Source organism: Phaenicophaeus curvirostris, chromosome 7 (assembly GCF_032191515.1).
Source record: "Phaenicophaeus curvirostris isolate KB17595 chromosome 7, BPBGC_Pcur_1.0, whole genome shotgun sequence".
Classification (NCBI taxonomy): Eukaryota; Metazoa; Chordata; class Aves; order Cuculiformes; family Cuculidae; genus Phaenicophaeus; species Phaenicophaeus curvirostris.
This window is the reverse complement of record NC_091398.1, coordinates 2595351-2621023: the sequence shown is the minus strand read 5'-3', so window position 1 is coordinate 2621023 and position 25673 is coordinate 2595351. Positions and strand designations below refer to the sequence as shown.

The 25673-nt window shown below is 48.4% G+C and overlaps 1 protein-coding gene across 4 annotated transcripts in view; it reads left to right on the top strand.

Moving 5' to 3' along the window:
* The first annotated feature begins 490 nt into the window (after window positions 1-490).
* ERBB4 (erb-b2 receptor tyrosine kinase 4) overlaps window positions 491-25673 on the top strand; it is a 600803-nt gene continuing 575620 nt past the window's right edge. For all 4 annotated transcript variants that reach the window (XM_069860563.1, XM_069860561.1, XM_069860564.1 and 1 more), the window contains exon 1: window positions 491-601. In XM_069860563.1, the coding sequence (XP_069716664.1) occupies window positions 511-601 (91 nt within the window). In that variant the 5' untranslated portion in view covers window positions 491-510. The remainder of the gene's footprint in view (window positions 602-25673) is intronic.

The following is a 25673-nucleotide window of genomic DNA, read 5'->3' as shown; positions in this document are numbered from 1 at the left end:
TCTCCTCCCTCCTCCTCCTCCTCGCTCCGCAGGTGCGGAGGGAGGATGCTTGGGGGAAGGATCCGTCCCACAGTTTCTCCTCCCTCCTCCTCCTCGCTCCGCAGGTGCGGAGGGGCGGACGCTCAGGGGAAGGATCCCCAGTTTCTCCTCCCTCCCCCCCTCCTCGCCCCGCAGGTGCTGCGGGCGGATGCTCGGGGGGGGGGGGGGGGCGGGGGGAGGGCTCGGGGCGGTCCCTCCTCCCCTCTCGGCGGCTGCGTGCGGCTCCGCAGGTGCGGAGGGTGCCCGCTGGCGGCGGGCCGGTCCCTCCCCGCTCCCCGGGCCGGTGGGGGCGGCGCTGGAGGCGGCGGCAACTTTTTTTCGGTGGCCGGCGGGCAGCGGCGGAGGCTGCGCGGGGCGGGATGGCAGCGCCGGGGCCGGGCAGGAGGCGGCAGCGGCGGCGCTGAGCGAGGAGGACGGCGGCGGCGGCGACGAGGAGGACGAGGAGGAGGAGGAGGAGGAGGAGGCGGCGCGATGCCGGCGGCGGCCGGGGGGCTGCTGTGGTGGGGCTGCTGCGTGCTGGCGGCCGCCGGAGCCCCCAGGGTCGCCGCCGCGGGGCAGGCAGGTGGGTCAGCGCCGCGGGGACACGGACCCTCCGGGGGGGGGGGGGGGGTCCCTGGGCCCCGGTCCCCTCCTTCTGTGGGGTCCCCAGTCCCCTTCTGTGGGGTCCCTTCCTCTTCTATGGGGTCCCTTCCCCTTTTTGCGGGAGTCCCCGGTCCCTCTCATCCCTTGGCGGGGTCCTCATCCCCCTTTGCGGGGTCCCTTCCCCTTGCAGGGGTCCCCATCCCCTTTTTGTGGGAGTCCCTGGTCTCTCTCATCCTTTTGCGGGGTCCCCATCCCCCTTTTGTGGGGTCCCTTCCCCTTTTGCGGGGTCCTGATCCCCCTTTGAGGGGTCCCTTCCCCTTGCGGGGGTCCCCGGTCCCTCTCATCCTTTTGTGGGGTCCCCAGTCCCCTTTTGCGGGGTCCCCTCCCCTTTTTGCGGGAGTCCCCGGTCCCCATCCCCTTTTGCGGGGTCTCTTCCCCTTGCAGGGGTCCCCATCCCCTTTTGGCGAGGGTCCCCGGTCCCTCTTATCCTTTTGCGGGGTCCCCATCCCTTATTGTAGGGTCCCTTCCCTTTTTTCGGGGCTCCCTATCCCCCCTTTTTTTTGGAGGGGGGACTCCCCATCCCCCTTTTTCTCTTCCCCCCCCTTTTTTTTTTCCCCATTCTCCCCTTTTTTTTTCGGGGCTCCCCCGTCCCCCTCTTTTTTTTTTCTTTTCGGGACTCTCTATCCTTTTTTTTTTCGGGGCTCCCACCCTTCTTTAGGGACTCCGCTCGGGTCCCGCCGGGCGAGGAGCGCTCCGAGGAGCCTTTTTCCCCCTGGCAGCTCCGTGGCAACCCCTCCATCCCCCCTCGCTTTAATTTTGATGATTAATTACCCCGATACGGAGCGGTGCCCCCCGAGCAGCTCCCAAACTCGGCGAGGGGGAAGCTTTATCCCCCGTTTACTCTGGATTTAAGGTGTGTCCTTAAACACAAACACGGCTCCAGCCTGTTTGCTCACGGGGAAAAACGAGCAGGCGGCTTGGAAGTTGCAGCCAGCAAAAGGCTCCTTTTCCCCCGGCTCGCTCTGCCCCGGTTTTTTAACTTTCTAGAGGGAAAACTCGCTGGGTTGGCTTGGTTTTCTCTTTTTCCTTGGCATCTCTGCCGCGCTGGGAGGGCACGGGCATCGCCTCCCGCTGCATCCCCTTTGCTCTGAATAAAACATTAAAAGGAAATCACTCCCATCCCTATAAACTTATTTTTTTTTCCCCCCCTTTTTCTCTTTCCCCCTCGCCGTTGATGCAAAATTGATGTTGTTTGGGCGGTATCGCTGCAACAGCTCCTCGTTCTTGCAGCTCAGTTTATATTTTAGGGCTTTATGTAACGGGGATGCTGATCTATGGGATGAGGAGGGGAAGAAGCGCGTCCCGGCTTCGCTCTCCTGGTTAAGCTTCGCAGGCAGTTTAGATCTCAGAGCACAGTTACTTTTTTCTGCGCCTGGTTGCATCCTAATCCTTGAAGTCAGGGTGCCCGCTGCTGCGTTCCCTTGCATTTTCTCCTCCTGCAGTTCAAATCCGTGAATCCCAGCTGAAGGAGCATCGCATTCCGTGTTTCCCAGGCTCTGCTTTGCTGTATCTTTTTCCTTGCTTGGTTTACACGCAGCCTCTCGCTCCCCATCACTTGGTACTTTTCTCTCCCTTGATTTTCCCCGGAGCCTGGTGGGATTTGGGGCTGCAGCCACCCCGCTGCTCCCCATCCCTCTCCCCCCACCGCTCACGCGGGGCTGTTGGTGTGGAACGTCACAAAGATGCTCTCTTGCTGGATTTATACCCCAGTGAAAATAAAAAAGCATCGGTCCAGGCTCGCTCGCCTGCCTTCCTGCCTGGATCTGTGCTGCGGAAAAGCCTCTGTACCCTGCACCGTGCAAAAAACCAGAAAATGTGTTTATTAAAATAACAGAGTTGCAGTGACATTTTCTCTTTGGAGAGGTTTGGGTGCTGCTGTGGGCAATGTTAACGATTGACTCTTGCTGCTTGGCGCTTGCTGAAACAGTGAGGCAGGCTGGACAGGTGAGCTGTGATTCCCAAGTCTTTAAGACACCCCAGAATCTGGGCTCCCCTGGCTTTTGGGGGTGTTAGGATGGAGGCTTAGGTTGCCCCCTTCATTTCCAACGCATCAAGGGTGATGAAGGTGCCTTCGCTGGCTCAACCGAGCTGTTGGCTGAACTTTTGATGTTGCTGTGCCGTGTCTGTCAGCTGAAGATGCAAATACGTGAATACGTTGGGTTTTTTGGGTTTCTTCTAGCTCCATGCTTGGGCAGATAATGTTTGCAGTGCACAGCTCAGCCAGGGTCACGTGAGCCGAACAGCTTGGGCTGTTGTTACCTGGAAGCTGGCGAGTCTTTGTTCTGCTTGGAAATAGCTGATAAATTAACTCCTTTTTTCTGATATATGGGGCTGTTGAGTTGTTAAATAATTACCGCCAAATTAACTTAGCGCTGTTTGAAGTATTCAGCTGCTCTGAGAAATTAATTGTACTTCAAGTATCTTTGCAGAGTAGCTTTTTTTTTTATTTTTTTCCAGCGAGGAGCGCGTACTCACCGAATGTGTAAGGCTTTAATTTCATGCCCTTACTCCTCTCGGGGCCGCGTCGGATGGGACGTGCCACATGCCTTTGGAGAGATGCAGCTCCTCTCTGCCTCAACCCTCCTTGGCACCTCTCCCGTTTATCCCGCCACGACGTCTATTTGATGGTTAAAATTAGGCTGAGCTCCGAGTGCCTTCGCAAAGGCACGAGAAATATTGACCGGGAGGTTCAGCCTGGAGCTGCCGTCGAGTGACTCGTTCCCTGCAAAAGGATGTTCCGTCTCAGCCCTTTTTCCAAAGAAGAGCGGGCGCTGCAGTTCTGGGCATCCCTAGGGAGCTGGGGCAGCACCGCGTAGCCTGCGTGTGTGCACCCACCTTGCTGAAACTGCCCTGCGAGGTGCCCCAGGGACTTAATTCTGTCTTTATTTCCTTTAAGAGATGGTAATTGATGTATTAATGTATAGGTTCTGGCATTATGGGCTGCACTTATAATTAATGTGAAAATAGTAATAATAAGGACATGAAATATGTGTCTGCAAGAAAACTGAATGAGACTTGGTGTTGGCAGCTCTCAAAGGGAGCAGCTCCTCTCCTGAGCCCGCGGGATGGGCAGGTGGGAAAACCACACTGGTTCCCCAGCATCCTGCAGGCACCGGGCTGAGCTGTGAGTGCTGCCCGGCACTCCTGACCTTAATTTATCATGCTGAGTTGTTCTGAATCGTGCCCTCTGTTTTCTAGCACAGCCCTTAATTTCCCTACATGTTTTCTTCTGGTTTTCAGGGGATGTTAAAGAGTTTGTTTGGTTTTTTTTTTTAATTAACTAAATTTAAGCGAAGCGCAGCAAGTTCACTCGTGCCATAGGTGATCAGAGCGGGCGTGCGGTCAAAGGCTTTATGGAAAAACACCTTTATGTGAGGTGCTGGTGGGGTGCTTGGTGGGTTGTGCGCCTTCGCTGTGGGGTGCGATGGGGTGCACTGGGCGGCGTGCCCGCAGCCTTGCTGTGTGAGCATCTCTAGGTGGCAGCAGCCCCCAGGAGCTCCCAAGCAGCAGGAGTTGGAGAAGGGATTTCCCAGGCTCTGGTCCTGCTGCTCAGCATCCTTCCACACCCCTCTTTTCAGCTGGGGAGAAGCTTTCTGGGTTCCTCGAGGGGAAGGGGGTGCAGGGAATTGGCTGTCCCTGCAGCCCTGTCCCCACCTCCCACGCCTTTGATTGCAGAATAGCCGAGGTGTAATAATGATAACGCACTGCGAGAGTAACTTGAACACTGTGAAGTGCTCAAATGAGCGACTAAGGGAGCTCAGGTGATTTCAAGGAGAAGTTAAGGATTGTCTGATCAGAGGGGCTTAAAACCAGCAGCAGATTTCTGGGTTTATAGTCTAGAGGAGCCGTTAAGCTAACCAATAAGTCAGGACCAGATTGATGACTGGGTACTGAAGGTGAACGAGTTCAAAGTAGGAATGAACTGCATGCTCGTAGTAGGATTGTGGCAAACTAGGCAAGAAAAAAGATAGCCTGTCACTCAGCACTCAATCAGATGGTTCTTCTAACACCCGTGCACTTGCTCAGGACGGCATTGCCCATAGGTTTTTTTATTTTTGCCTTTTTTTCAAATGTATGTTCATTCTGGTCATCTTCCCTAAATGCAGGCGCTTTGGCACCACAACAAACCCTCTCCTGCTTTCTTTAGCACAGTAAGGTGGCACGTGGCGTTTGGGTTGTGGTGATATGATGGATCCGTAGAAGCTTCTGAACTTGCTTTGCGTCCTGCCGGCGCGCGCAGGGATTTAACGCTGTGCAACCAGAAATTTATAGTCTTCATTCTCCCGGTAAGCGAGGGCAGCTCTGTAGGAACAGCTAAGCCAGGTCTGTCCCCTGGACTCGGCCGCTCTCGGCGCACTGAAGCGATTTTGGCAGGAGAGGAGCAGGGGCTCGTTCCTGGAACTGACTTTTTGCCGTGGCAAAGGAGGGCGAGGGCAGGAGGGAGGTGGCTGGCAGGGCTGTTTCCCGCGTGTCCCGTGTGCCGACAAGTCCTTGGGCTGTGCAGCAGGCTCTTGTTTTCACTGACTTCAAGTTTTTCCTTTTGGCGAACAAGCACGGGCTGCTCGTGGGTTTTATGTGTCCCTGACGCTGAATTATCCCACGGGAGTACTGGACTCTGCCAGAGAGATTCATCATTTCAGCAACTTCAGTTAATGTTTGTTTAGCGACTCCTTGCTTTGGAGGAGCAGTTTAAGCCGTGCTTGGTTGCAGCTTCTCTTTACATCCACGTGATAAATGGTCTTGCTGCCCTGTCCGCTACCTCTGCTGGGCATAGGGGCACGTGCCAAGCCTCCTGAAGTCCTTGAACAGCTGCTGCTATATATATCTCCTTGATTTTTTTTATTTTTTTTTCCTCTCAGCCTGTCAGGGAAACTCGTCCTTCTTCCCACTTCGAATAAAGGGGATGCAAAGTCTGGGACAGGTGAATATTTGCTTGTGCATCAGTGATACCTGAGGGTCTGACCCTGGGCACCGCCATTCAGACTACAGGAGCACAAACCAGCCACGCTGTAAACTTGTACTGTAAGAATACCAACACTGTAAATATGTACAAGACTGGAAATTCATCCTGTAAGAGTATTGAGAAGCACTTTTGTTTTCTAGCGGTAACTGCTTTTTATTTCCATGCCTAAAGCCTATAAAATCTAACCCCTGGGAAAGGAGGAGGTGGGAATGTAAAGTAAATAAATGGCAAAATAAGCCCTGAACTTGTAGAGGATGCAGCTCTTCTCAGAGCTATAAAAAATGATCAGTCGTCATGTACTGTTTCTGTGAAGTCCTTTTTAGAGGTTTCTAAGATAGACACGTCTTGTGTTGGGTTCCTCTTTCTCCTGATGCGTGTGCAGCTAGGCATGCAGTAACTAAACGGACGTTTATAACTTGATCTTTCTTAATCTTTTCCTAATAAATCAACACTGTCTCATAGTGACATGACTCCTGGATCTCATCACCAGCTGACGGTGAGCTTAGAGAAATACAGGGCTCACAGAAATCTTCCCCAAAACCCCTCTGAGTGGGCACTGGCCCTGGGACCGTCCCGTAGCTGAGGCTGGGGAGTGGTGAACCCTTCCTACCCAGGGGTCAGGACTGGTTTCCAGCCACAACAGGGTGAGGCTGATGTACCCTCACCTCCTAGCAGCTCTGACCTGCTCCATGGAATACCTGGAGCTGGTTATGTCGCTGCTGGTACGTGCTGTGGCAACCTCCCCATCATAAACCTCAGCACCTCTGGTTTTTTGGCTGGGGAGGATGCAGAGCTGTGGGATGTACTGCTGACAGCTTTTAAATCCCTGTGGCGAGGCTACTGTGCCGCTGCAAGATATTATGTGACTCTTTGCCTGCAGCTGCTCAACTAAACTGCCTAATAAATGTCTATTAAGAGTTGTTACATGTGACCCCTCTCTCTTTTTCACCCCTCCCCTGAGTTTTGTGGCGTTGTGATTCACGAAGGGAAAGGATTGACTCAGAGTGGGGGTTGAAGAGGTTTGGTAAGAAAAGGAACCCTTTTCTGAACAATGTTGTGTTACGAGTAAGTTGTAGAAGCCCAAAGCTGTGTGAAATGGCAATGGGTTGGTGGCAATACACTGGGTAAAGCTCTGAAATCTGTCCCTGTCCTACAAATTCTGGGCATGGCTTGACTCCTGCCACTCTTCTGGGGCTCTCGGAATGGTGCTTATGGAATCATAGAATGTCCTGGGTCGGAAGGGACCCACAGGGACCACCGAGTCCAGCTCCTGTCCCTGCCTAGGACAACCCCAACCTTTACACTGTACTTCCAAGCCTCCATCTCCTCTTTTGCTGGGAAAATGTCTCCTGTGGGACAGGCACCTCTTGTTTCTACTTGCTGAGCTGCCTGATCAGGTATTGCTGGCCTGCTTGCATGTTTTCATAGAATCACCAGGTTGGAAGAGACCCACTGGATCACCGAGTCCAACCATTCCTATCAAACACTAAACCATGTCCCTCAGTGCCTCATCCACCCGTCCCTTAAATCCCTCCAGGGAAGGTTTTGCTCTTGAATACCTTGGTGTGAGGAGCTGAACGTGCTGGAAAGAGATCTCCAGCAGCGTTTTGTTTGCTTGCACCTCAGTGAGCTGCTGAGGACCTTCTCCTGTGGATGCAGCTCCTGTGGTGGAGCCAGCACCAGTGAACGGAAAGGAAGAAAAATCATTGCACTTAACTTGATGCACATCCTCATGTTCTATTTCCATTAATTGAAATTACGTTGAAATATTGAATGCTTTAAGCATAAAAGTTTATGTCCCATGGTTAGTGTGCTAATGGAATATTTTAGTGATCTTTTAAGGTTAGTGTCGCAGCCAGATGCAGCGATAAGCATTTGTTTGTAAGAGTTATTTTGCTTTAACCCCTTTTTCAAGCGTGTCCCTGTACTCGTGCCTGTCCATTGCTGTGCTGAGGCTGCCACCCAGCTATAATTTTAAGATCTTTTTGATCCGATCCGCTCTGCGAAGCTGAATTGTGGATATTTTTGCTCATTATCTTTGGCAGTAAAAATGTGTATATCTAAATTTAAAATGCTGTTTGCTGAGGCTATGTGACAGTATTTAGAAGTCAGTATTATTTTATAATCTCTTTGAAAGGATAAAAAAAAAAAAAGGCTCCTTTATTTCAAGAGATATTTCTGTAGCGCGTAAAAATACCAGCGAAGTAGCTAACGTTTTCCAGTTGTTGACTTCAAATTTAGCAACCATTGTCCCTGTTGATATATTTGATGCTCTAAAAATGTGCTTGCCATTAAGTAGGAAGCTGAAGTGATTGGTAGGCAGATAATATTCTTTAGTAGCTATTAATAATGCTCAGAGGACGGACGCATTGGAGTGGATGGAAAAAGCCATGGAATTGTGTAGGAAGAAGGCAAAAATAATGTGTACGGCTGCTTTATTTGAAAGCCACCTTTATTACTCTTATCTGGATGTACTGCAGCAATTGCTGCCTGAATTAGCACATCGTGAGCAGGAGAAACCGATACGCAAACAGAATGGCGTGCAGCTAATTTTGTTTAGCAAACTGCGATCCGATCCCTGCGATTTCACGCCCTCCGCGAGCTGACTCAGGCGCTCCGTGCGGCGTCCTGGTGAAACGCTCGGGGACCCGATTCTGCTGGGGACTTTGGCGGGGTAAGGAGGGAGATTTTCCCCCTCCCAGAGCCAGCGGAGCTCCTGAGAACAAGGGAATTAATATCCCAGTAGGAGAAAATGGAAATTTTCAAACCTAGTCTAAAGCCGTTGTGGCTTTCTCTCTCTTTCATCTATTCCTTGAGCCAGAGGAGGGCTTTTGTGCTGATGCTGATGCGCCCCAAGTTGCTGCTAGTTTCTCGCTGGGTTTCTCTGTGTGCAGGATTTCTCTTTGTCTCCTGGAGTTTTAAGCTGTTCTTAAAATCACGCCCGTTTGTGTCCTCTCATGCTGCACGTTTCAAACTGCTGGGGGCTCGCAGAGCCCTGGTGTCACCCAGGGGCTGCATTCCCTCTTGGGAAGATCCTGTTGGAAAACACATCAAATTATTAGTCTATAAATCTACAAAGTGATAGCTTTTGCAGCATTTACATCACCTTTACGCTGCATAATGCACAAATCATGGGCTAGACTTGATTGTAGTTTTGCTTCAAGTTGCTGTGAAACCTGGTTCTATTGCACTCTAACAAGGAGATGCTGCGTGGGTGGTGGGGTCTCTCTCCGGAGTCCCTAACAGTTGCAGGGATGCTTTATGTTCCCTGTGGCTCCATCCAACTTATAGAATCATAAAATAGTTTGGGTTGGAAGGGACCTCAAAGCCCACCCAGTCCCACCCCTGCGATGGGCAGGGACACCTCCCACTGGATCAGGGGCTCCAAGCCCCATCCAACCTGGCCTTGAACCCCTCCAGGGATGGGGCAGCCACCCCTGCTCTGGGCAGCCTGGGCCAGGGCCTCCTCACCCTCATCGTGAAGCAATTTCTCCTTATGTCCAGTCTAAATCTGTCCCTCTCCAGTTTATCCCCATTGCCCTTCATCCTGTCACCACAAACCTTTGTGAACAGTCCCTCCCCAGCTTTCTTGTAGCCCCTTCAGGTACTGGAAAGTCACTATAAGGTCTCCTTGGAACCTTCTCTTCTCCAGGCTAAAGCTCCTTAGAAAGAAAACAAAATCAGGTCTGTGCTGAATGTTTCTGGCTGCCCAAGGGTTGTGTTGTGCAGCTCGAAGCTTTAATAAAATAGCTGCCTAATTAGACTTTTATTAGCATTAACTTTCTTGTAGTAATTAAAAATCAGGGACAGGAGAGTGGTTTTTTTCTGTTGGGTTTTTTTTTCTTTTTCTTCTCTTTTGGGAAGATTTACAGATATGTTCACCCAGAGTTCTTGGCCACAAATTTCTTAGTATTAATTTTATTCTAATAATGGAATGGTTTGGTTTGGAAGGGACCTTAAAGCCCCCCCAGTTCCACCCCTGCCATGGGCAGGGATGCCTCCCACTGGAACAAGTTGCTCTGAGCCCCATCCAGCCTTGTCTTGAAATATCTTGGAGTTGTGACATCTTGGTTTCCTCATAAAGACGAAAAAGCATCTTTAGCTGCTCAGTATGCAGAGAAAAGTTAAAATCCCTGTAGCTTAGGAAACGGGGGGAAAAGTCTAAGAATCGGTTTTATAAGCCATGGTTTTTAACTCATTTGTAAGATTTTACGCAAGGGGCTGGTTGACTTACACTTTTGCAACGTCTGGCAAATATTGCTGGTGACTTTGGAGATGGAAACATGGGTTTATTAAGACTCTTAATAGCTTTAGTCCAATTGCTGCCATGACATGTGGTTAAGGCATTAGAATTTATGGGTTATGCCTCATGCTACAGGAGAGCAATTACCGGGTAGGTGTCCTTTGATACTGGAAAATGCTCTTGCCAAACTTTTGCTGTCAGCTTGAATAATCTCAGTCTTGCTGAAGCAATGAGAAAAAAGCATTGTGAATAGTATCTTTCTCCAAGTTAGGCTGTATCTGGGGGTGTGATTTCTGTGGGTCCTGTCCCAGATGGATCCTGTCCATTTGGGCTGAAAGCTTCTGCTACGAACGCTACCTACCCTGGGCTTTTCCTTAGATTTCCGTAGATAATCCTTAGATTATGCAAGAATTGCTGTGATACTTGTTCTTATTTTGTTTTTTAAGCCTAGCACCACTGTTTTTTTGCAGTGATGTGATAACAGGACATTAAGTACCGGTACATTAATGACCTCGGTGTTTGTAAGAGCATCCTTTTTGGCTCACCGATGACTGGATCCTTCCTCCAACAGGAGGCTTTGGCGTTGGGTAGTGTCTGTCAGGTTTAGATTTTTATTGCCTTCTGGGGCCAATTGAAGGTTTATTTAGGGCTTTAATGATGCCAGTGCCTGCCTGGGGCACGGATGGTGTTTAAGCACTTTAGGGAGGCAGTGCTGCTGTGGGCTCTCGGAGGATGAGTGCTGGAGCAATGCCAGGCCAGGGGGAGGAGGCTGCTGCCTGGGTTGTCGCTCATTGATTTGGGTAACGCTGATGCGAGTCCTGGGGTTATTGGGATCCCAGAGCACACCCAAGATCACCGAAGTTAATTTTGTGTGTGTTTCTTAAACCAGTCATTGATTAAAATTCTCTGAGAACTCAGATGGACTGGAAAGTACCTGTGTTTCAGGGAATATCTGGAATAAACTCCGTGTTTATTTGGTTGTATAGACTCAGAGGATTATTATGCTAGGTAAGATAAGGCTTTCCTTTTTCTGGTATGAGGTGCTGGAACAGCATCACTCCTCAGATCACACAAGCCTGATGTAGTAATATTGTGAAGAGTGTGTCTGGGCGCTAGGTAATCGTAGAATGTCCTGAGTTGGAAGGGACCCACGAGAACCATGGAGTCCAGCTCCTGCCCCTGCACAGGACACACCAATATTCACACTGTGGGGCTGAAGACGTTGGCCAAACCCTTCTGGAATGTTGTCAGGCTGTGCCTGCTTCCCTGGGAGCTGTTCCAGGGCTCCGCCACTCTCCTTCCCCTCTGGGGAAAGAACCTTCTCCTAATGTCCAACCTGACCCTCCCCTGGTGCATCTTCCTGTCCTTGGTCACCAAAGAGAATTGCTCAGCGCCTGCTCCTCCTCCTCCCTGTGTGAGGAAGCTGCAGAGCACAATGGGGTCTCCTCTAGGCTGAACAGACCCAGTGACTTCAGCTGCTTCTCACACAGCTTCCCCTCTAAAGCCTTCCCCAACTTTGTGGCATCTGGACACTTTCCAGTAGTATTATACTTAGTGGCATGTGGAGATCTGATAAACACAAGCCACAAGGTACCAAAGCCCCAGGAAAGGGCGGAGAGGGGAGCAGGCACTATCTCAGATTCTCTCTGTGGTCTAACTCTCGGTGTGATCGATTAAATGCAGACCTGAGGGCGTCGGAGTTGCTTTTTTGTAGGTCTCTACGAATATATGTGTGGCTCAAGGGCTCTGAAATCAGGTCTCTCCGCTCACACGCATCCCCAGGAGCTGGCAGTTACTTACTACCTGGGCGATAGTCTTTGTTTTTAACATTTTCCTTAATTTCTTTCCCACCAAGTCTGGGTTTCCAACAACATGATTACTTATGGATTTGTAAGTCAGAATACCTTGGTAATTGCTGTATTGCTTTCCACACAGTAGCAACAAGCGTCTTAAATTTAATGCATCATCCACACAGAAAATTGATGTTTGGCCAAAATTCGAGGCCTCTGACAGCTAATCTTAGAGAGCTTTTGGTTGACAAGTAAAATAGAGACTTGTGGATGACGTGCACGGGGAAATTGATGGTCTCTAGGATTATTCCATAAAAGAAAAGTAGTCCTTATGATTGGCTGAGAATACTTGAGGATGATGAAGTTTACGTGGAAGTCTCTCTGTAGAAGCAGCAATGGAAAGATCTGGGACATGAACCACTTGGGTCAATGCGGAAAAACCTGTGCCACCTTGTAATTGAAAGTTTTAACTGATCTTCAGGGTTTTTCTGATGAAACCACACTCATAAGCTGCTGACCGGCTTGCTAATAGGTTTCTTTTAATGTGCTTTTATTTAAAGCACTGACTGAGTAATGAGGGGGATGGGAGGAAATGGCCTCAAGCTGCTCCAGGGGAAGTTTAGATTGGACATGAGGAAAAGTGTCTTTACGGACAGAGTGGTGAAGCCCTGGCCGAGGCTGCCCAGGGCAGTGGTGGAGTCTCCATTCCTGGAGGGGTTCAAAAACATGTAGACATGGCCCTTGGGGACATGGTTTATTAGGCACGGTGCGTTTGGGTTGATGGTTGGACTGGATGATCTTGGAGCTCTTTTCCAACCTTAATGATTCTATGATTATCCGTACCAATCGGGCAAGGTCTCTAGCATGCCTTTTGCACAGTGATGAATTACTGTGCCACAACCTGTATTTCAGGAGCGTTTTTCATCATCCACTTGGTTTTCACCCATTGGAAGTGTCCCAATATGTGTTAAGTTCCAGTGGGAAAAGACACTTTTTCCTTCCATTCCGGCATCTTATTACTAACGTTTATGCAAAAACACGCAGCACTTAAAGGGAGGACACCAGTAGAAGGAGAAGGTGCAACACAACGCATCTCTAGAAGGCTGTGTTTTCTACCATGAATATCATGGAATCACCAGGTTGGAAAAGACCTCTGAGATCACCGAGTCCAACCATACCTATCTGCCACTAAACCATAACCTTAAGCACCTCCTCTACCTATCTTTTAAATACCTCTAGGGATGGTAACTCAACCATCTCCTTGGGCAGCCTGTTCCAGTGCAGCAGGAACAAGCAGGATTCTTTGCAGCAGCCCAGAGGCCTCACAGCAGTCAAGGGGCTTCGCAATAGCCCATTACCCTCAAAGGAAGGTTCTTGCAGCAGTCAAGTTTGCAGAATTGGTTAATTTTGCATGCAAATGGACAGTTACACATCTAACTGACCATTTGTGCAAGCAATTACACGCGTGATTACCTGATTGCATAATTGTGTGGGCCTAATTTTGGAATTGGGTCTTACATTTTTGGTTGAACACAAGCGCTGTGTTTAATAAATAGATATTGAGTAGTTTTGAAGCAAAGTCATCCAAACCTACTGACTCAAATTCAAATATTGACAAAACACACTGGAATATGTATTTGCCCCAAAAAAGAGCATCACGTCACCATGGTGTCAAGTGGCATGCGCCCACCAAACTGAGCCACAAGTTTCTCTGCTGAAACTTTTGTTCTTTGAATTGCGATTGAGAGCAAAATACATCATAGGCTGGACGCGTATCTGTACAGACGTGCCAAATATCTTCATCAGAAACACTGCCAAGTTGTGCATTGTTATTTTTTTTTTCCAGAAGATGACTTATTCTTGGGTGTTCTGGCTGCTTAAAGTTCTATTGTAGGGCATTTCTCTATCCAGCCATCAGTGGTTTGTTGCTGACTCTTGTTAGAGATAGTGCTGTGCTCTGTGGCTGCACAGTGCGATTCTTGTATGATCCTTGTATTACTTCTGCAGTGGATTTTAATAGCATAGAGGCAAATTTGGTGCTGTTATCAGTGTAGTGCAGGCAGGCAGAGCAGTGGGGAGGAGCCCAAGGGGCGGTCTGTGTGCCAAAGGCTTCTTGGTTTGGAGCCAATGATGGACAGTACAAGATGTGATGCCGAGGTGTGATGTGACACATCTGCCTTTGCACGAACTGGGGGCTGAGCACTGAGCAGCATTGGGCTCTTGTGAGTAAGTCCAGTGCATTTGGGTTTTACTTGCACTGTGGTATTGAGCTCTGGATCCATGGCTGGTGATGGAAGGGTCATGAAGGGAGTGCATTCAATTCAAGACCTAATAACAGGCGCGCAACCTCATTGCTGTGGAACTTACTGTTTTGAAAGCATGTAAGGTGATGCTTTTGCAGTGGCAGAAGCTGTGGCTGCCCCATCCCTGGAGGGGTTCAAGGCCAGGTTGGATGGGGCTTGGAGCCCCTGATCCCATGGGAAGTTTCCCTGCCCGTGGCAGGGGGTGGAACTGGATGGGCTTTGAGTCCCTTCTGACCCAAACCTTTCTATGATTCTATGTATATATTTACAAACACGCTTCAGAGTTGTTTTTTTTTAACTTTGTATTTGTCTGGTGTGCTGCCAAAGTATTTCTTTTTGGTGGACGTATTCGATTCTCTAACCCCAAGAGACACACAGTGATGGTTTGATATCAAAATCCGGTGCTGCTTCCAAGGAAGGAGGGCTTATTTGTTCCTTTAGAGAAAGGCATGCACTTATGCCTCTCTCCGGACTGGAACGGAGGAAATACTGTTGTCCAAATTGTTTCCACAGAGTGGGGAGCCGCATTCCCATCCAAGGCATTGTCCGACTGCACTGTGCTTCCCAGTGCAAATATCCCATGCGCATGCCTGTTGTAGGGCTTGGTGTGGCAGCTGGTCATGCGTGAGAAGGTGGATTTGGCAGAAATCTTTAGGATTTGTTGTCTGGGACCCTGTCTGGGAGCTTTGAAACTCTGAACAGAAGAAGACACAAGCTAGCAAAGCCTTTGGGCCTCACCTGGGGCTGTGGGGTGAGTGCAGGTGTGCGTTAAAAGTGAAATATATATATTATAGAATCACCAGGTTGGAAGAGACCCATCGGATCATCGAGTCCAACCATTCCTATAAAATACTAAACCATATATATGTATTTTCTTTTTCAAGTACTTTGGATGAAGTTTTTCCTTGCAGCTTCAGTAGCAGCTGTGCCACTCTGCTTGCCTGTGGCAGGATGGGTGCTCCTCTGCAAAGCGCCCATTGCTCCTGCGTAGATGGGTTGAGAAGCAAAACCAGCTCACATCTACCTCCTCATTAAAGCCCTTTGAGCCCAAACCTCCTTGAAAACCAGTTACCTGCGCATCAGATCTGCGTTCCGTGCTTTCCAGCATCGTGTTGTCCATGAATGGATGCAGCTGCCCTCTTCTCCGTGTGCTTCTAGGGCTGTGCAGGAGAGGGGTTGGTTGGCAGCCCTGCGTGCTACCTCTGCCGCTGCGGCAATGTCAAGGACAATTCTTTTAAATGCTCCCTTCCTACAAGGGATTTTCCCCAAGGAGTCACACGGTGTACGCATGGGATGGAGGGCGAAGTGGCACCTTGGTTTCACGCTGGGTTGTCTTCCCAAAGTGATAGTGTGCTGAGCCCAGGAAGGATTAAGTGGGAGCGTATTAAGGTCACTTTTTATTCCTGAGCAAGAGGTTTATGTCCTCTGTGCATATTAATTTCACAGCTTGGGACACGGTCGAGAGGAGAGCAAATAAGAGCGCAGGCATGTCGGGTAGCCTTGGCAGTGGGATTGGGAGAGAGAGCTCAGGCTGAAAAGCTGCCTCCCTCTCCCACGCTGCATTAGCACGACCGCTGCAAAACGGTGAAAAGATCCAAGCCCAGACCTCCAAAGTGACCCACGTGGTGTTTTCATTTTGTTTATTCCTGTGTGGCATTTAAGTAATTTGGGCTGGTGTTTGTGGCAGGCTACGGGGAGAAAGAACTGGGAGTTGCAGGTTGCCATATGCAGCATTTACATCTTTCATGTCTTACATGCTCACAAAATTAATCCTTGCGCCTTCCCAGTAGCTTTGAGGATTACCTGTCAATGGAGAGTGAAGGGAATGGCATCAGAAAAGCACAGTTTGTGGCTGAGCTGCAACCAAAAACGCAGGTGAAGGATTGCCTCGAGGTGATATTTGAATCAGGCAGCCAGGAGCAGCGTTGGCGCACGTGAGGCTTGTCAGGCTCTGTCTTGGCACAAGCTGATCAACTTAAAATCCTTTGACTTCTTGTGGGATGTACAGCCAGTCTTTCCAAATGCCGGTGCAGGTGATAATTGCACCTTATTCATTCCTCTGTGTAGGGCCCATCAGCCTTTGGGGAAGAAGATGGGACCTCGATAGGGCATTTGTAGGCAGAAGCTGGTGGCCCCTTGGCAGTTGCTGTGGGGTTGGTGTTGCTGGACCTCATCTAGACGTTGCTGGACCTCATCTAGACGTTGCTGGACCTCATCTAGACGTTGCTGGAAAGGCTTTGGTGGCCATCAGGACTGGGTAATAGTCTTGGAAGACTTGGGAGCTCTCCAGAGGCCAGTATTTCTGGTCTTGGTTCGGGCTGATGCGATGGACAGCCTTGTGAGTAAAGGTATAAATCCATAAAGCATTTTGGGACAGGGAAGGATAAAAGGATGTGCTGTGGAAATTATAGTACTAATTATATCATCAGCAGAAGAGCTAATAGCTGTCCTTGCTCCATAGCAACTGCTATGCAGTTACTGCTATCTGTTACAGATACTGCTGCAAGAAAACACAGATGAAAGGGTTAAAGTGTGTTATCCAGTGATAACTGATGTACAGGAGGATGTCGGACCTATAGGTCCCAGGGGTAAGAGTCTTCTGGGTGACTTCCAAGTGCTGTGAGGTCTGTGGGTCTGGACCCCGCTGCGGGGTGGGAGCCTGCAAAAACCTTTTGCGTGTTCCTGTTTGGAAGCAGGACACCCAGTTGGGTTGGAAACCCAACTGCCTCCTCCTGAATCACCACTTCGACTTCCACGGCTTCTCGTACAGACCCACTTATCTCTTAATCTGGCTGTGAAATAAAATATTAGGGGTGAATTAAAAGATCTTTTTTAGTAAGGCAGTTCTAGCTTACTGTTAGCGACCTAAAAATAGGCTGTGGATATTCTTGATTTTTTGAGGCATTAGCTTACCTTGAAAAAACAAGTAAGGAATGTGGTGTTTTATACACAGCTCTCAGCACTCCATGAAAAAAAGCAGACTACAAAGTACAGCACAGGAAAATTGATTTATCATCAATTTATTGCTCGGAGCTCTAGGCAAACTCATCTTGAGACAGAACAGAGATCTATAAAATCTTTTCATCTGAAACTATGAATTAAATTGGAAGGAACTGCTGATGAGAGACCTGAACCAACCCTTAAACCAAACAGGCTTTCGGGAACGGCTCTCCTGGTGCAGCGAGGGAAGTTGGAAGGATGATGCTGATTTACACTAGCCGAGGATATGGAGCTTAATTTCTTATTACCCTGTTTCTTTCCTTAGTGGGAACCTGGCTTACGCAGGAGCAAGCCTACAATACTCCCCCTTGATTTCAGTATAAATTTTCTTTTCTTTGTCAGCGCGTCTTGTTAATCTTGCAGTTTCTTTTCCCAACATGTACTCTTTTCTTCTATTGTGTGTGTGTGGATTCTTAAACCCCCTAATAATAGGGTAACTTGCCTTTTTCAGCAGGAAGCCTCTGCAAACAAGCTGATGCATCTCTGTTGTCACATCACTATATAAATAAATAAACCCCGTTCATGTATTCTCTTGAAAGAAGGCAGTTCTGAAGAACTCTCTGCTCTCCTTTCTTTTTTTTTTTTGCATTGGGGAGGGGAGAGGAGCTGTATTATGTCAGCGACCTGTAATAAATAGCACTGCAATGAGAAGCGACAGCCTCATTCACCTTGCATCCATGCAGAAATAACTAAGCTCTCTTCCCATGCCTTGGGAAAAAAAAAAAAAAAAAAGAAGAAGAAAAAAGAGGAGAAAGAAGAGAATTAAATAAAAGAATTGACCTTGGCTTGCTGTCGCTCCTGTACTACCAGGGAACAGTCTAGCAGCCAGAGACTGAAGTTGCGCTGGTTATTCTTGCAGGCGGCGTATTGCCTGTGTTACTCCAAGCTATTCAGCCCCAAGTGCATGGAGGACGGTCCGTGGCTTTGCCTGGCTGCCTGGAAGGGTAGTTAGCTGAACTCTTAATTGGCAAAAGACAGAGGTTTCGAAGGCTTAAATATTGCAGTGGGGAAAAGAAAAGAAAGGAAAGTTTATACAATAATGGAGCACAATGTAGTCAGACCGCTTCTCCGCAGTCTGTTGGTTTTTTATGTCCTCGATTTGTCACAGTTTATTATGAAGTTAAGGTAATTTGGAAGCTTTCTTGTAAATTAAAGTAGATACTGAATTAAAGGGGGAAGAATGGAAAAGAGCCTAGTGGAAGGCAAGATGATAAAAATGTGCTTTTGTGCATTTATCCGTTTGCAAAACTTTCTGTTAATTCCGCGGATGGTTTTCTTTATTGCTTTCTCATTGGGGTGTTTGATTTCTGAAGTTTGCGAGAAGCATTGGTGAAAAAATGTTACTTTTTTAGGGTTATTAGGTGTTGGTTATGTACGGGCTGATGCCTTCGCTTTCCCTGTCTGGCCTCTTTGGCTCTTTCCTCTATACTGGGATCAAAAGCAAGTTTAAGAAACACCAGCAGTATTGCTTTCACACTTCTCCTTCGCTGCCTGTGGAGCAGATTTGGTGGCTGCACAAGCTCCATGGCTTTGACATCCCCTCTCTGGATCGGAGTCTGGGTTGCTGTGTGGGATGTCTCCGGCACCCCATGTTCTCCCCTTTCTGGTAACCATTCGTGGGAGCTGCTAATTCTCCAGTAACATCGCAGCTTTTGCTGGAATCCAGCAGGTCGGGATGACTGAACTCCTCCTTTTGGTTTGCCTGGGAAAGGCGAATGGCAGCTGTCGTATTGTTTTAGCATCAGGTTACTTCTGAGCGCAGCGCCGGTGTTATTTTTAGTGCGTGCGTGTGCGTGTCCGCCTGTGTTGTCCGTGTCTGACTGCACGGGCGTGTGTTGGAGACAAGGGAGAGCAGCTTTTGCCTGCAAACATGTGGTTTCCCCTGGCAAGGTGAGAAGGGTGGAAGGATGCAGTGGGAAGAGAGCAACAGGGGAGAGAAAACACACACACCAGGTTTTAATGCTATTTATTTATTTTTTTTTTAATGAGCCCTTTTAGGCAAGCTGTGCTTGCTGAGCATCATCAGTAGCTGGGGTCATCCTGTAGTAAATACAGTTATTGGCCCTGGTACTTGCTGTGCAGAGGAGGTGGAATTGCACTCGGTTATCTCCCCTAGCAGTGTGCCTGGTCAAGGCTCCTCGTGGGATGAAAACGCAGGTTTTGCAGCAGGAAAGCCTCGCTTGGCACCGCTGGGCAGGGCTCTGGTCCCCTTCATCTTGTTCGAAGGAATGGATCTGTGCATCCCATCAGCAGCTGCATCCTTCTGTGAAGGGCATCTTCTTCACTGGCAATCACGGAATCATAGAATAGTTTGGGTTGGAAGGGACCTTAAGGATCATCCAGTCCCACCCCTGCCATGGACGGGGACACCTCCCACTGGATCAGGAGCTCCAAGATCCATCCAGCCTGGCCTTGAACCCCTCCAGGGATGGGGCAGCTACCACTGCTCCATCCACCGTGGGCCAGGCAAACGGGCCTTTGTGACAGAAACGCAGGCAGGAAAATAGCAGGATTTTAATAAGTCTCTATATGAGAAGAACAAGACACTTAACCCTTTCTTCTTGTGCTTTCCCACCTTGAGGAGATGGGAACATGTGTGGTAAAAGCAGTTCTCCTGCTTCTATTTCTTGGTGAGGTAAAATTTCCTTGTAGCAGTTTCTTTACTATAAATTCATTTGCTATTGGATCTATGGGCAGTAAATATAATGAAGCCATTTAGTATTCTTGGGGATGCCACGTGTACTTCTGAAAGTGTTTAATTATGGTTCAGAATTAATTAATGGATGCTTGCAATAACCCGTTATCCACTCGGGTTGCCTCTCATTGCTTTCTACTAAGTGTTTTTCTCCTTTAAGAGAGAATTCTGTGCTGGTTTGTCATATAATCATAGATGAGGTTTCCATAATTACAAGGATCATTTTGAATGTCTGAATTACACATGTTGGCTTTGCTACGATAAGAATCCTAAAATGTCCGTTTCCTTGGTGGCTTCTTTTAATTGTGAGGTAATGAATGCTTTTTCTAGTAACAATTAGATATCATAGAAGGGCCTGAGTAGGAAGGGACCCACAAGAACCATGGAGTCCAGCTCCTGTCCCTGCCCAGGACACCCCAACATTCCCGCTGTGGGGCTGAGGGAGTTGGCCAAACCCTTCTGGAATATTGTCAGGCTGTGCCTGCTTCCCTGGGAGCTGTGCCAGGGCTCCACCACCCTCTGGGGAAGAACCTTCTCCTGATGTCCAACCTAACCTAAGTGACCAAGTGACTTTCAGGATAGTTCATATGATGGTTAAAACATCATAGGGCGGTAATTCACAGATGAAAGAGGATGAACATGTCTGTTACTTTCTAAAGGAACTCGGCTGAAAATAAGTAGAAGAGGGTTTTTGTGTCTGCCTGGTATTTTTTCTTCTTTCCTATACAATGTTTTTGGCAGGTCAAAAAGCTATTTTTTTTTTTAAATCTAGCCACTCTTTCCAGCATTTCATTGTTGAGCATTTGTTAATTATCGCTTAATGACTGGATGATGATAGAACTACAGGAGTCTTATCTGAAGGCAAGGCAATTGGCAAACACATTCATTATGATCGGAGCAACTCTAATGAGTGTTAAATTAATTCATAATAATGTGACACTTATAATCAAATTTTAAGCATATTGTTAATAACTACGGATGCACTTTTACCTGATACGCTTTTATTATTGCTTCTTACTCTGCGTACTAGAGGGCCAGCTTCCTAGTACCTTTACATTGATAATTCCAGGCCTTTCTAGCTGCAAATAGCTTAATTACCTATTTGTCTCATTTGCAGTAATTAGATACATGAGTGTGAAAGCTAGAAAGTAAATACATATAATTTATTATGGAGATTCTGTAACTGCAGGTTGTTACATAAAAATGACAGTGTAATTAATGAGGGTGGTCTCTTGCTTCCCATCTTTCATGGGAGAAAAAGGAAGGGAACACATCAAACATTCCCACACTTATGATTAGTACAAAAATCTGTGGTTAGTTATTGCAGTTATTTGAGAATGCAAAGCGATTACTTTTCAATAAAGTTATATATTCGATACCTGCCTTTAAAATTGTGCCTGGAACCAGTTTTGTACACCAAACCCAGCTCGGAGGTGTTGTGTTTGTATTTGTGGCTTTGCAGCTATCTTTTCCTTTTTGTTGAATTAGTTTTCTTGTTTACCTGGTGGTTTAAAAATGGCAATGCTTTAAATAAATCTAAAAATGATTGTCCTGCTATCTGTGAGATGCAGTAGTGGCAAGTGGGAAGTCAGCAGGAGCATCCCCAGCAAGGTGAGGCAGGACAGCATGCCTCATCAAATGCTTTCACTGTTTAAAACCCCCCTTGCACCTTGCTTTAGGACTTATAGGTATTTATTAATACTTGCTGTTCCATTCAAAGCCCTTCCACTGATTCCAAAGTACTCCTGGTGAGGCTCTTTGTCAGGCAGAAAGCAGTGATGGATTTGCTGTTGTCATGCTGTGCATGAGTGCCCCTCTTTTGACCTCCAGAGTCAAAGAAGGTGGTTGGATTATCTCTGTGATGATCCAGAGGCCAACAGGGTCACTCTCAGGGTGAAAGCAAAGAGCAAAATTTGTTCTCTCTTTGACCAACACGAGCAGACCAACCAAGTCTAATGCACGGCTGAGATGTGGGGGTTGCAGAAAACAGGTTTCAGTCTGCTCAGAGTACGATCTGACCCCAAGGTCACTAGGATTTGATCTGAGAGACACTGATACCAGTCAAGAAAACACAGTAAGATAGAGGAAAGAGAGGGAGAATGGAAAAGGAATGGGTCATCACTCCCATGGGCAGCAGTTCCTCGGGAATGTGCAGTCTCTCCAGCAGCAGCTTCTTCCAGGCAGCGTGGTCCAGGCTGATCCGACTGGAGTGATGGGTGCACAGTAAGTGGCTCCTCACAAGTTCTTAGATAAAGGCTCCTCCGTGCCCCATCAGCACGTGGAGCTGGTCTTGCTATTCGTGTGCAGAAGCTCCTTCAGGAGGGTCCGGTCGGGGCCAGGAGAAGGGGCAAAGCTTGCTGCTGCATCTCCTCCTCTCACAGCAGCAGGACCAGCTCAGCCAGGAGGAAAGGGTTGTGGGGAGCAGTGCTTATTCCTCCACCTCCACTCCCCATGAACCCAGCACCGGCAAGGAAGCCCTCAGGTGATACTCTCTGGGGATCACCTGCTGCTGCACCCCCTCCACTATCCATGGCAGCCACAACAAACATGGTCCTCAGACAATACACACGTTTGAGACAGACTAAACAGTAAAGTCTGTTTTTCCAGCTGTTCTCTGTATTTCCCAGCACAGCTTGTCCTGGCTGCCTGCAGACAGGAGGACAGTGCTGGAAACAGCAAAAACAAACGTAATCAAAAATTAAGTGGTATTTTAACATCGCTAGGAAGAGGAGAAAGTTTGGTGCAGTGTTGAGGTTCCAGTGCATCATCATTCAGCACAGGAAGGACATGGATCTGTTGGAACAAGTCTCAGAGGAGGCCACGGAGATGATGTGAGGGCTGGAGCACCTCTGGTAGGACGACAGGCTGAGAGAGTTGGGGTTGGGCCTGGAGAAGAGAAGGCTGCGGGGAGACCTTAGAGGAACTTCCAGTATGGAAAGGGGCTCCAGGAAAGCTGGGGAGGGGCTCTGGATCAGGGAGTGCGAGGATAGGACAAGGGGAAGGGTTTGAAGCTGGAAGAGATGAGATCTTAGGGGGAAATGTTTTGCTGTGAGGGTGGGGAGGCCCTGGCCCAGGCTGCCCAGAGCAGGGGTGGCTGCCCCATCCCTGGAGGGGTTCAAGGCCAGGCTGGATGGGGCTTGGAGCCCCTGATCCAGTGGGAGGTGTCCCTGCCCACGGCAGGAGTGGGACTGGATGGGCTTTGAGGTCCCTTCTGACCCAAACCGCTCTGTGATCATGGGTTTCGTGCTCTGCTTTATGTGTAACTCTCTGTCAATATGCATATTGAGATTGAATTGGCTGTGGTGTTGGTGCTGGCTGTGGTCCCGTGCAGGCCGTTGAAGCAGAGGTTTCTCAATGTGATTTTATCTGGCCCAGGGAAGTGATTTTATAGAATCATAGAATCACCAGGTTGGAAGAGACCCACTGGATCATCGAGTCCAACCATTCCTATCAAACACTAAACCATGTCCCTCAGCACCTCGTCCACCCGTGCCTTAAACCCCTCCAGGGAAGGTGACTCAACCCCCTCCCTGGGCAGCCTCTGCCAGTGCCCAATGACCCTTTCTGTGAAAAAATTTTTCCTAATGTCCAGCCTAAATCTCCCCTGGCAGAGCTTGAGGCCATTCCCTCTTGTCCTGTCCCCTGTCCCTTGGGAGAAGAGCCCAGCTCCCTCCTCTCCACAACCCCCTTTCAGGTAGCTGTAGAGAGCAATGAGGTCTCCCCTCAGCCTCCTCTTCTCCAGGCTAAACACCCCCAGCTCTCTCAGCCGTTCCTCATAAGGCCTGTTCTCCAGCCCCCTCACCAGCTTTGTTGCTCTTCTCTGGACTCGCTCCAGAGCCTCAACATCCTTCTTGTGGTGAGGGGCCCAGAACTGACCCCAGGATTCGAGCAGCGGTCATCACCTTTGCCTTGTGTTGCTGTGCTGCAGCCACGCTCTGCTGAGAGCCGGGGCCGGTGTCTGTGCAGGCTTGCTTTGAAACCCCCACCAAGAGCAGAAGAATGTGTTTTTTTAGGAAGTAAAAATTCTGTTGGTGGAAAATAGTGATCAATAGTAATTAACTTGCACCTTCTCCTTTCTTTCCCCTCTGTGGGGAGTATGTTAGTGCTGGCTCTGCAGAGCTAATGCTCTTCTTTTTCTGAGCTTGGGCAGTCGAACCTCTCCAGGAAGGTGGCTGTGAAGCCCCTCGAGTCACTGTCATGGCAGAGCGGTGCCTTGGAGGGGTGTTTCTATTTTATCTTCTTTTTCCCCTCCTGCCAAGGGTGGTGTGGAAGCAAGCAGGAAGGCTTCCGTGGGCTGTGCCTCCAAAGGTCATCTAACACTTTGTGTTTTCCCTGACATGACACAGTGTGACAGAAGAAAGTATTTATCATGTGTACTTGTCAGCTCCGTTCTGCCGGCTCCGCGATGATGAAATGCTACCGAATATGCTGCTGCTTGTTTCCTTTAGGGACTCGCGCTGATTTGTTTAAAGTGTCGTCTGCACCCAGTAAATGCTTCATTTATTACAGCTGACACCTGGAAATGTCTGAGGGAAACGTAGCAAGGTAGCACGCAAATATTATTTTCTTTATTTGCCGTTGTTTACTTATTTCCTAATAGAAATGCGGTCTGTAATGATGAATTGTGTTTCTTGAGGGTGCCACCCGTATGTGTATGTGCGTGTGCGAGGTTTCTGGGGACGCCTTTCCATCAGAAAAATGAGTTTTGACTTCTGATGGAGCCGGCTTAACTGTTAATTATTGCGGTGAGTCACTAATGAGCTCTTGCCTCAGGAACTTCGCATGGCCTCTCCTCAAACTTTTCCTCCTTAACTTGTTCTGATGCTTAAGCAAAAATAAAAATAGGTCTCTTGCAAATTGGGTGCGGGGAGAAGCAAGTGTTTGAGGTGGTGATATGACCCTGGTAATTATAATATTTGATGCAGAGGCTTTCAGATTTAACTCTGAGTCTCGTGTTAGGCTTCCTGGGTGATTATATATATATATTTTTAAATTTTATTTTTACATGAAGCACTTCTCCATTGTCCCTGAAGGATAACGGAGAATCCAAGTTCCTCTCTCAGCAAAACAATCAGTGCAAGAATAACACACATCAAAGAGATGGAGGGAAGCAGTTTGCCCACAGTACTAATTGCTAATGTTATTGTGTGTCAAAGGAAAGAATTAAAATGTGACTCCGCATTCCTAAAAGTGCACTTGCTGTGGGTTTGGGAGCTGTGGGTGGTGCAGGGAACAGCTTTGGTGCCTTTGGTCCTCTCTCCTTTGAGCAATCCCGGTGGTTGTGTGGGGTAGCAGAGGTGTGGGTGGCACTGGGACCTCCTGCAGTTCACCGAGCCCCTCTCATTGCTGCTCCAGTGCCACAGCTGTATTGGGGCTTAGAAAATACATAAAACAATGTGCCTGTTTTTTCTTATGTCCTATATGTGCGTACCTATACAGGATACAACACGTGCATGCATCAAGGCATCAGATTGGTGCTGTGTGCCAGTGATGGAGCCTGTATTTCGGGTGCCTTATGATACTGAGAGAGCCCCATCCCTTCAGTCTTCTCTGCAGGTTGTACTGCAGAGGTTGGGTGTTCTCTGGAAAACCACCAATCTAAGAGAAAAATAAGCATATTGGTAGGTTTTTCATCCCTGAGGTGAATAAACAGTACTGGGGAAGCGATGCCCTCTCTGTACGAGGGGAACTTGTAAATGGCAAATACATTGCATGCTTTAATGTTGTTTTGTTTTACAGCGATAGTTACAATTTTAATTAGTGAAATTAGATTCCTTGCTCGAGTAGCATCCTTGTTTTAATTTACTGTAGTGTGCCTTCCACTCTGTGTAGGCAGGGTGGAGAGGAAGAAGGTCTCCACTCCTCCTCTGATGTGGTTTCTTGCTGTGGCTTTGGACAGGGCAGTTGAACAGGGCTTTGCAGCGATGCTCAGGACCTGGTCCTGGGATTCCTGGCATCCTCCAGTACTGGTGCTTTCTCCTCCACCTCATTTTCCACT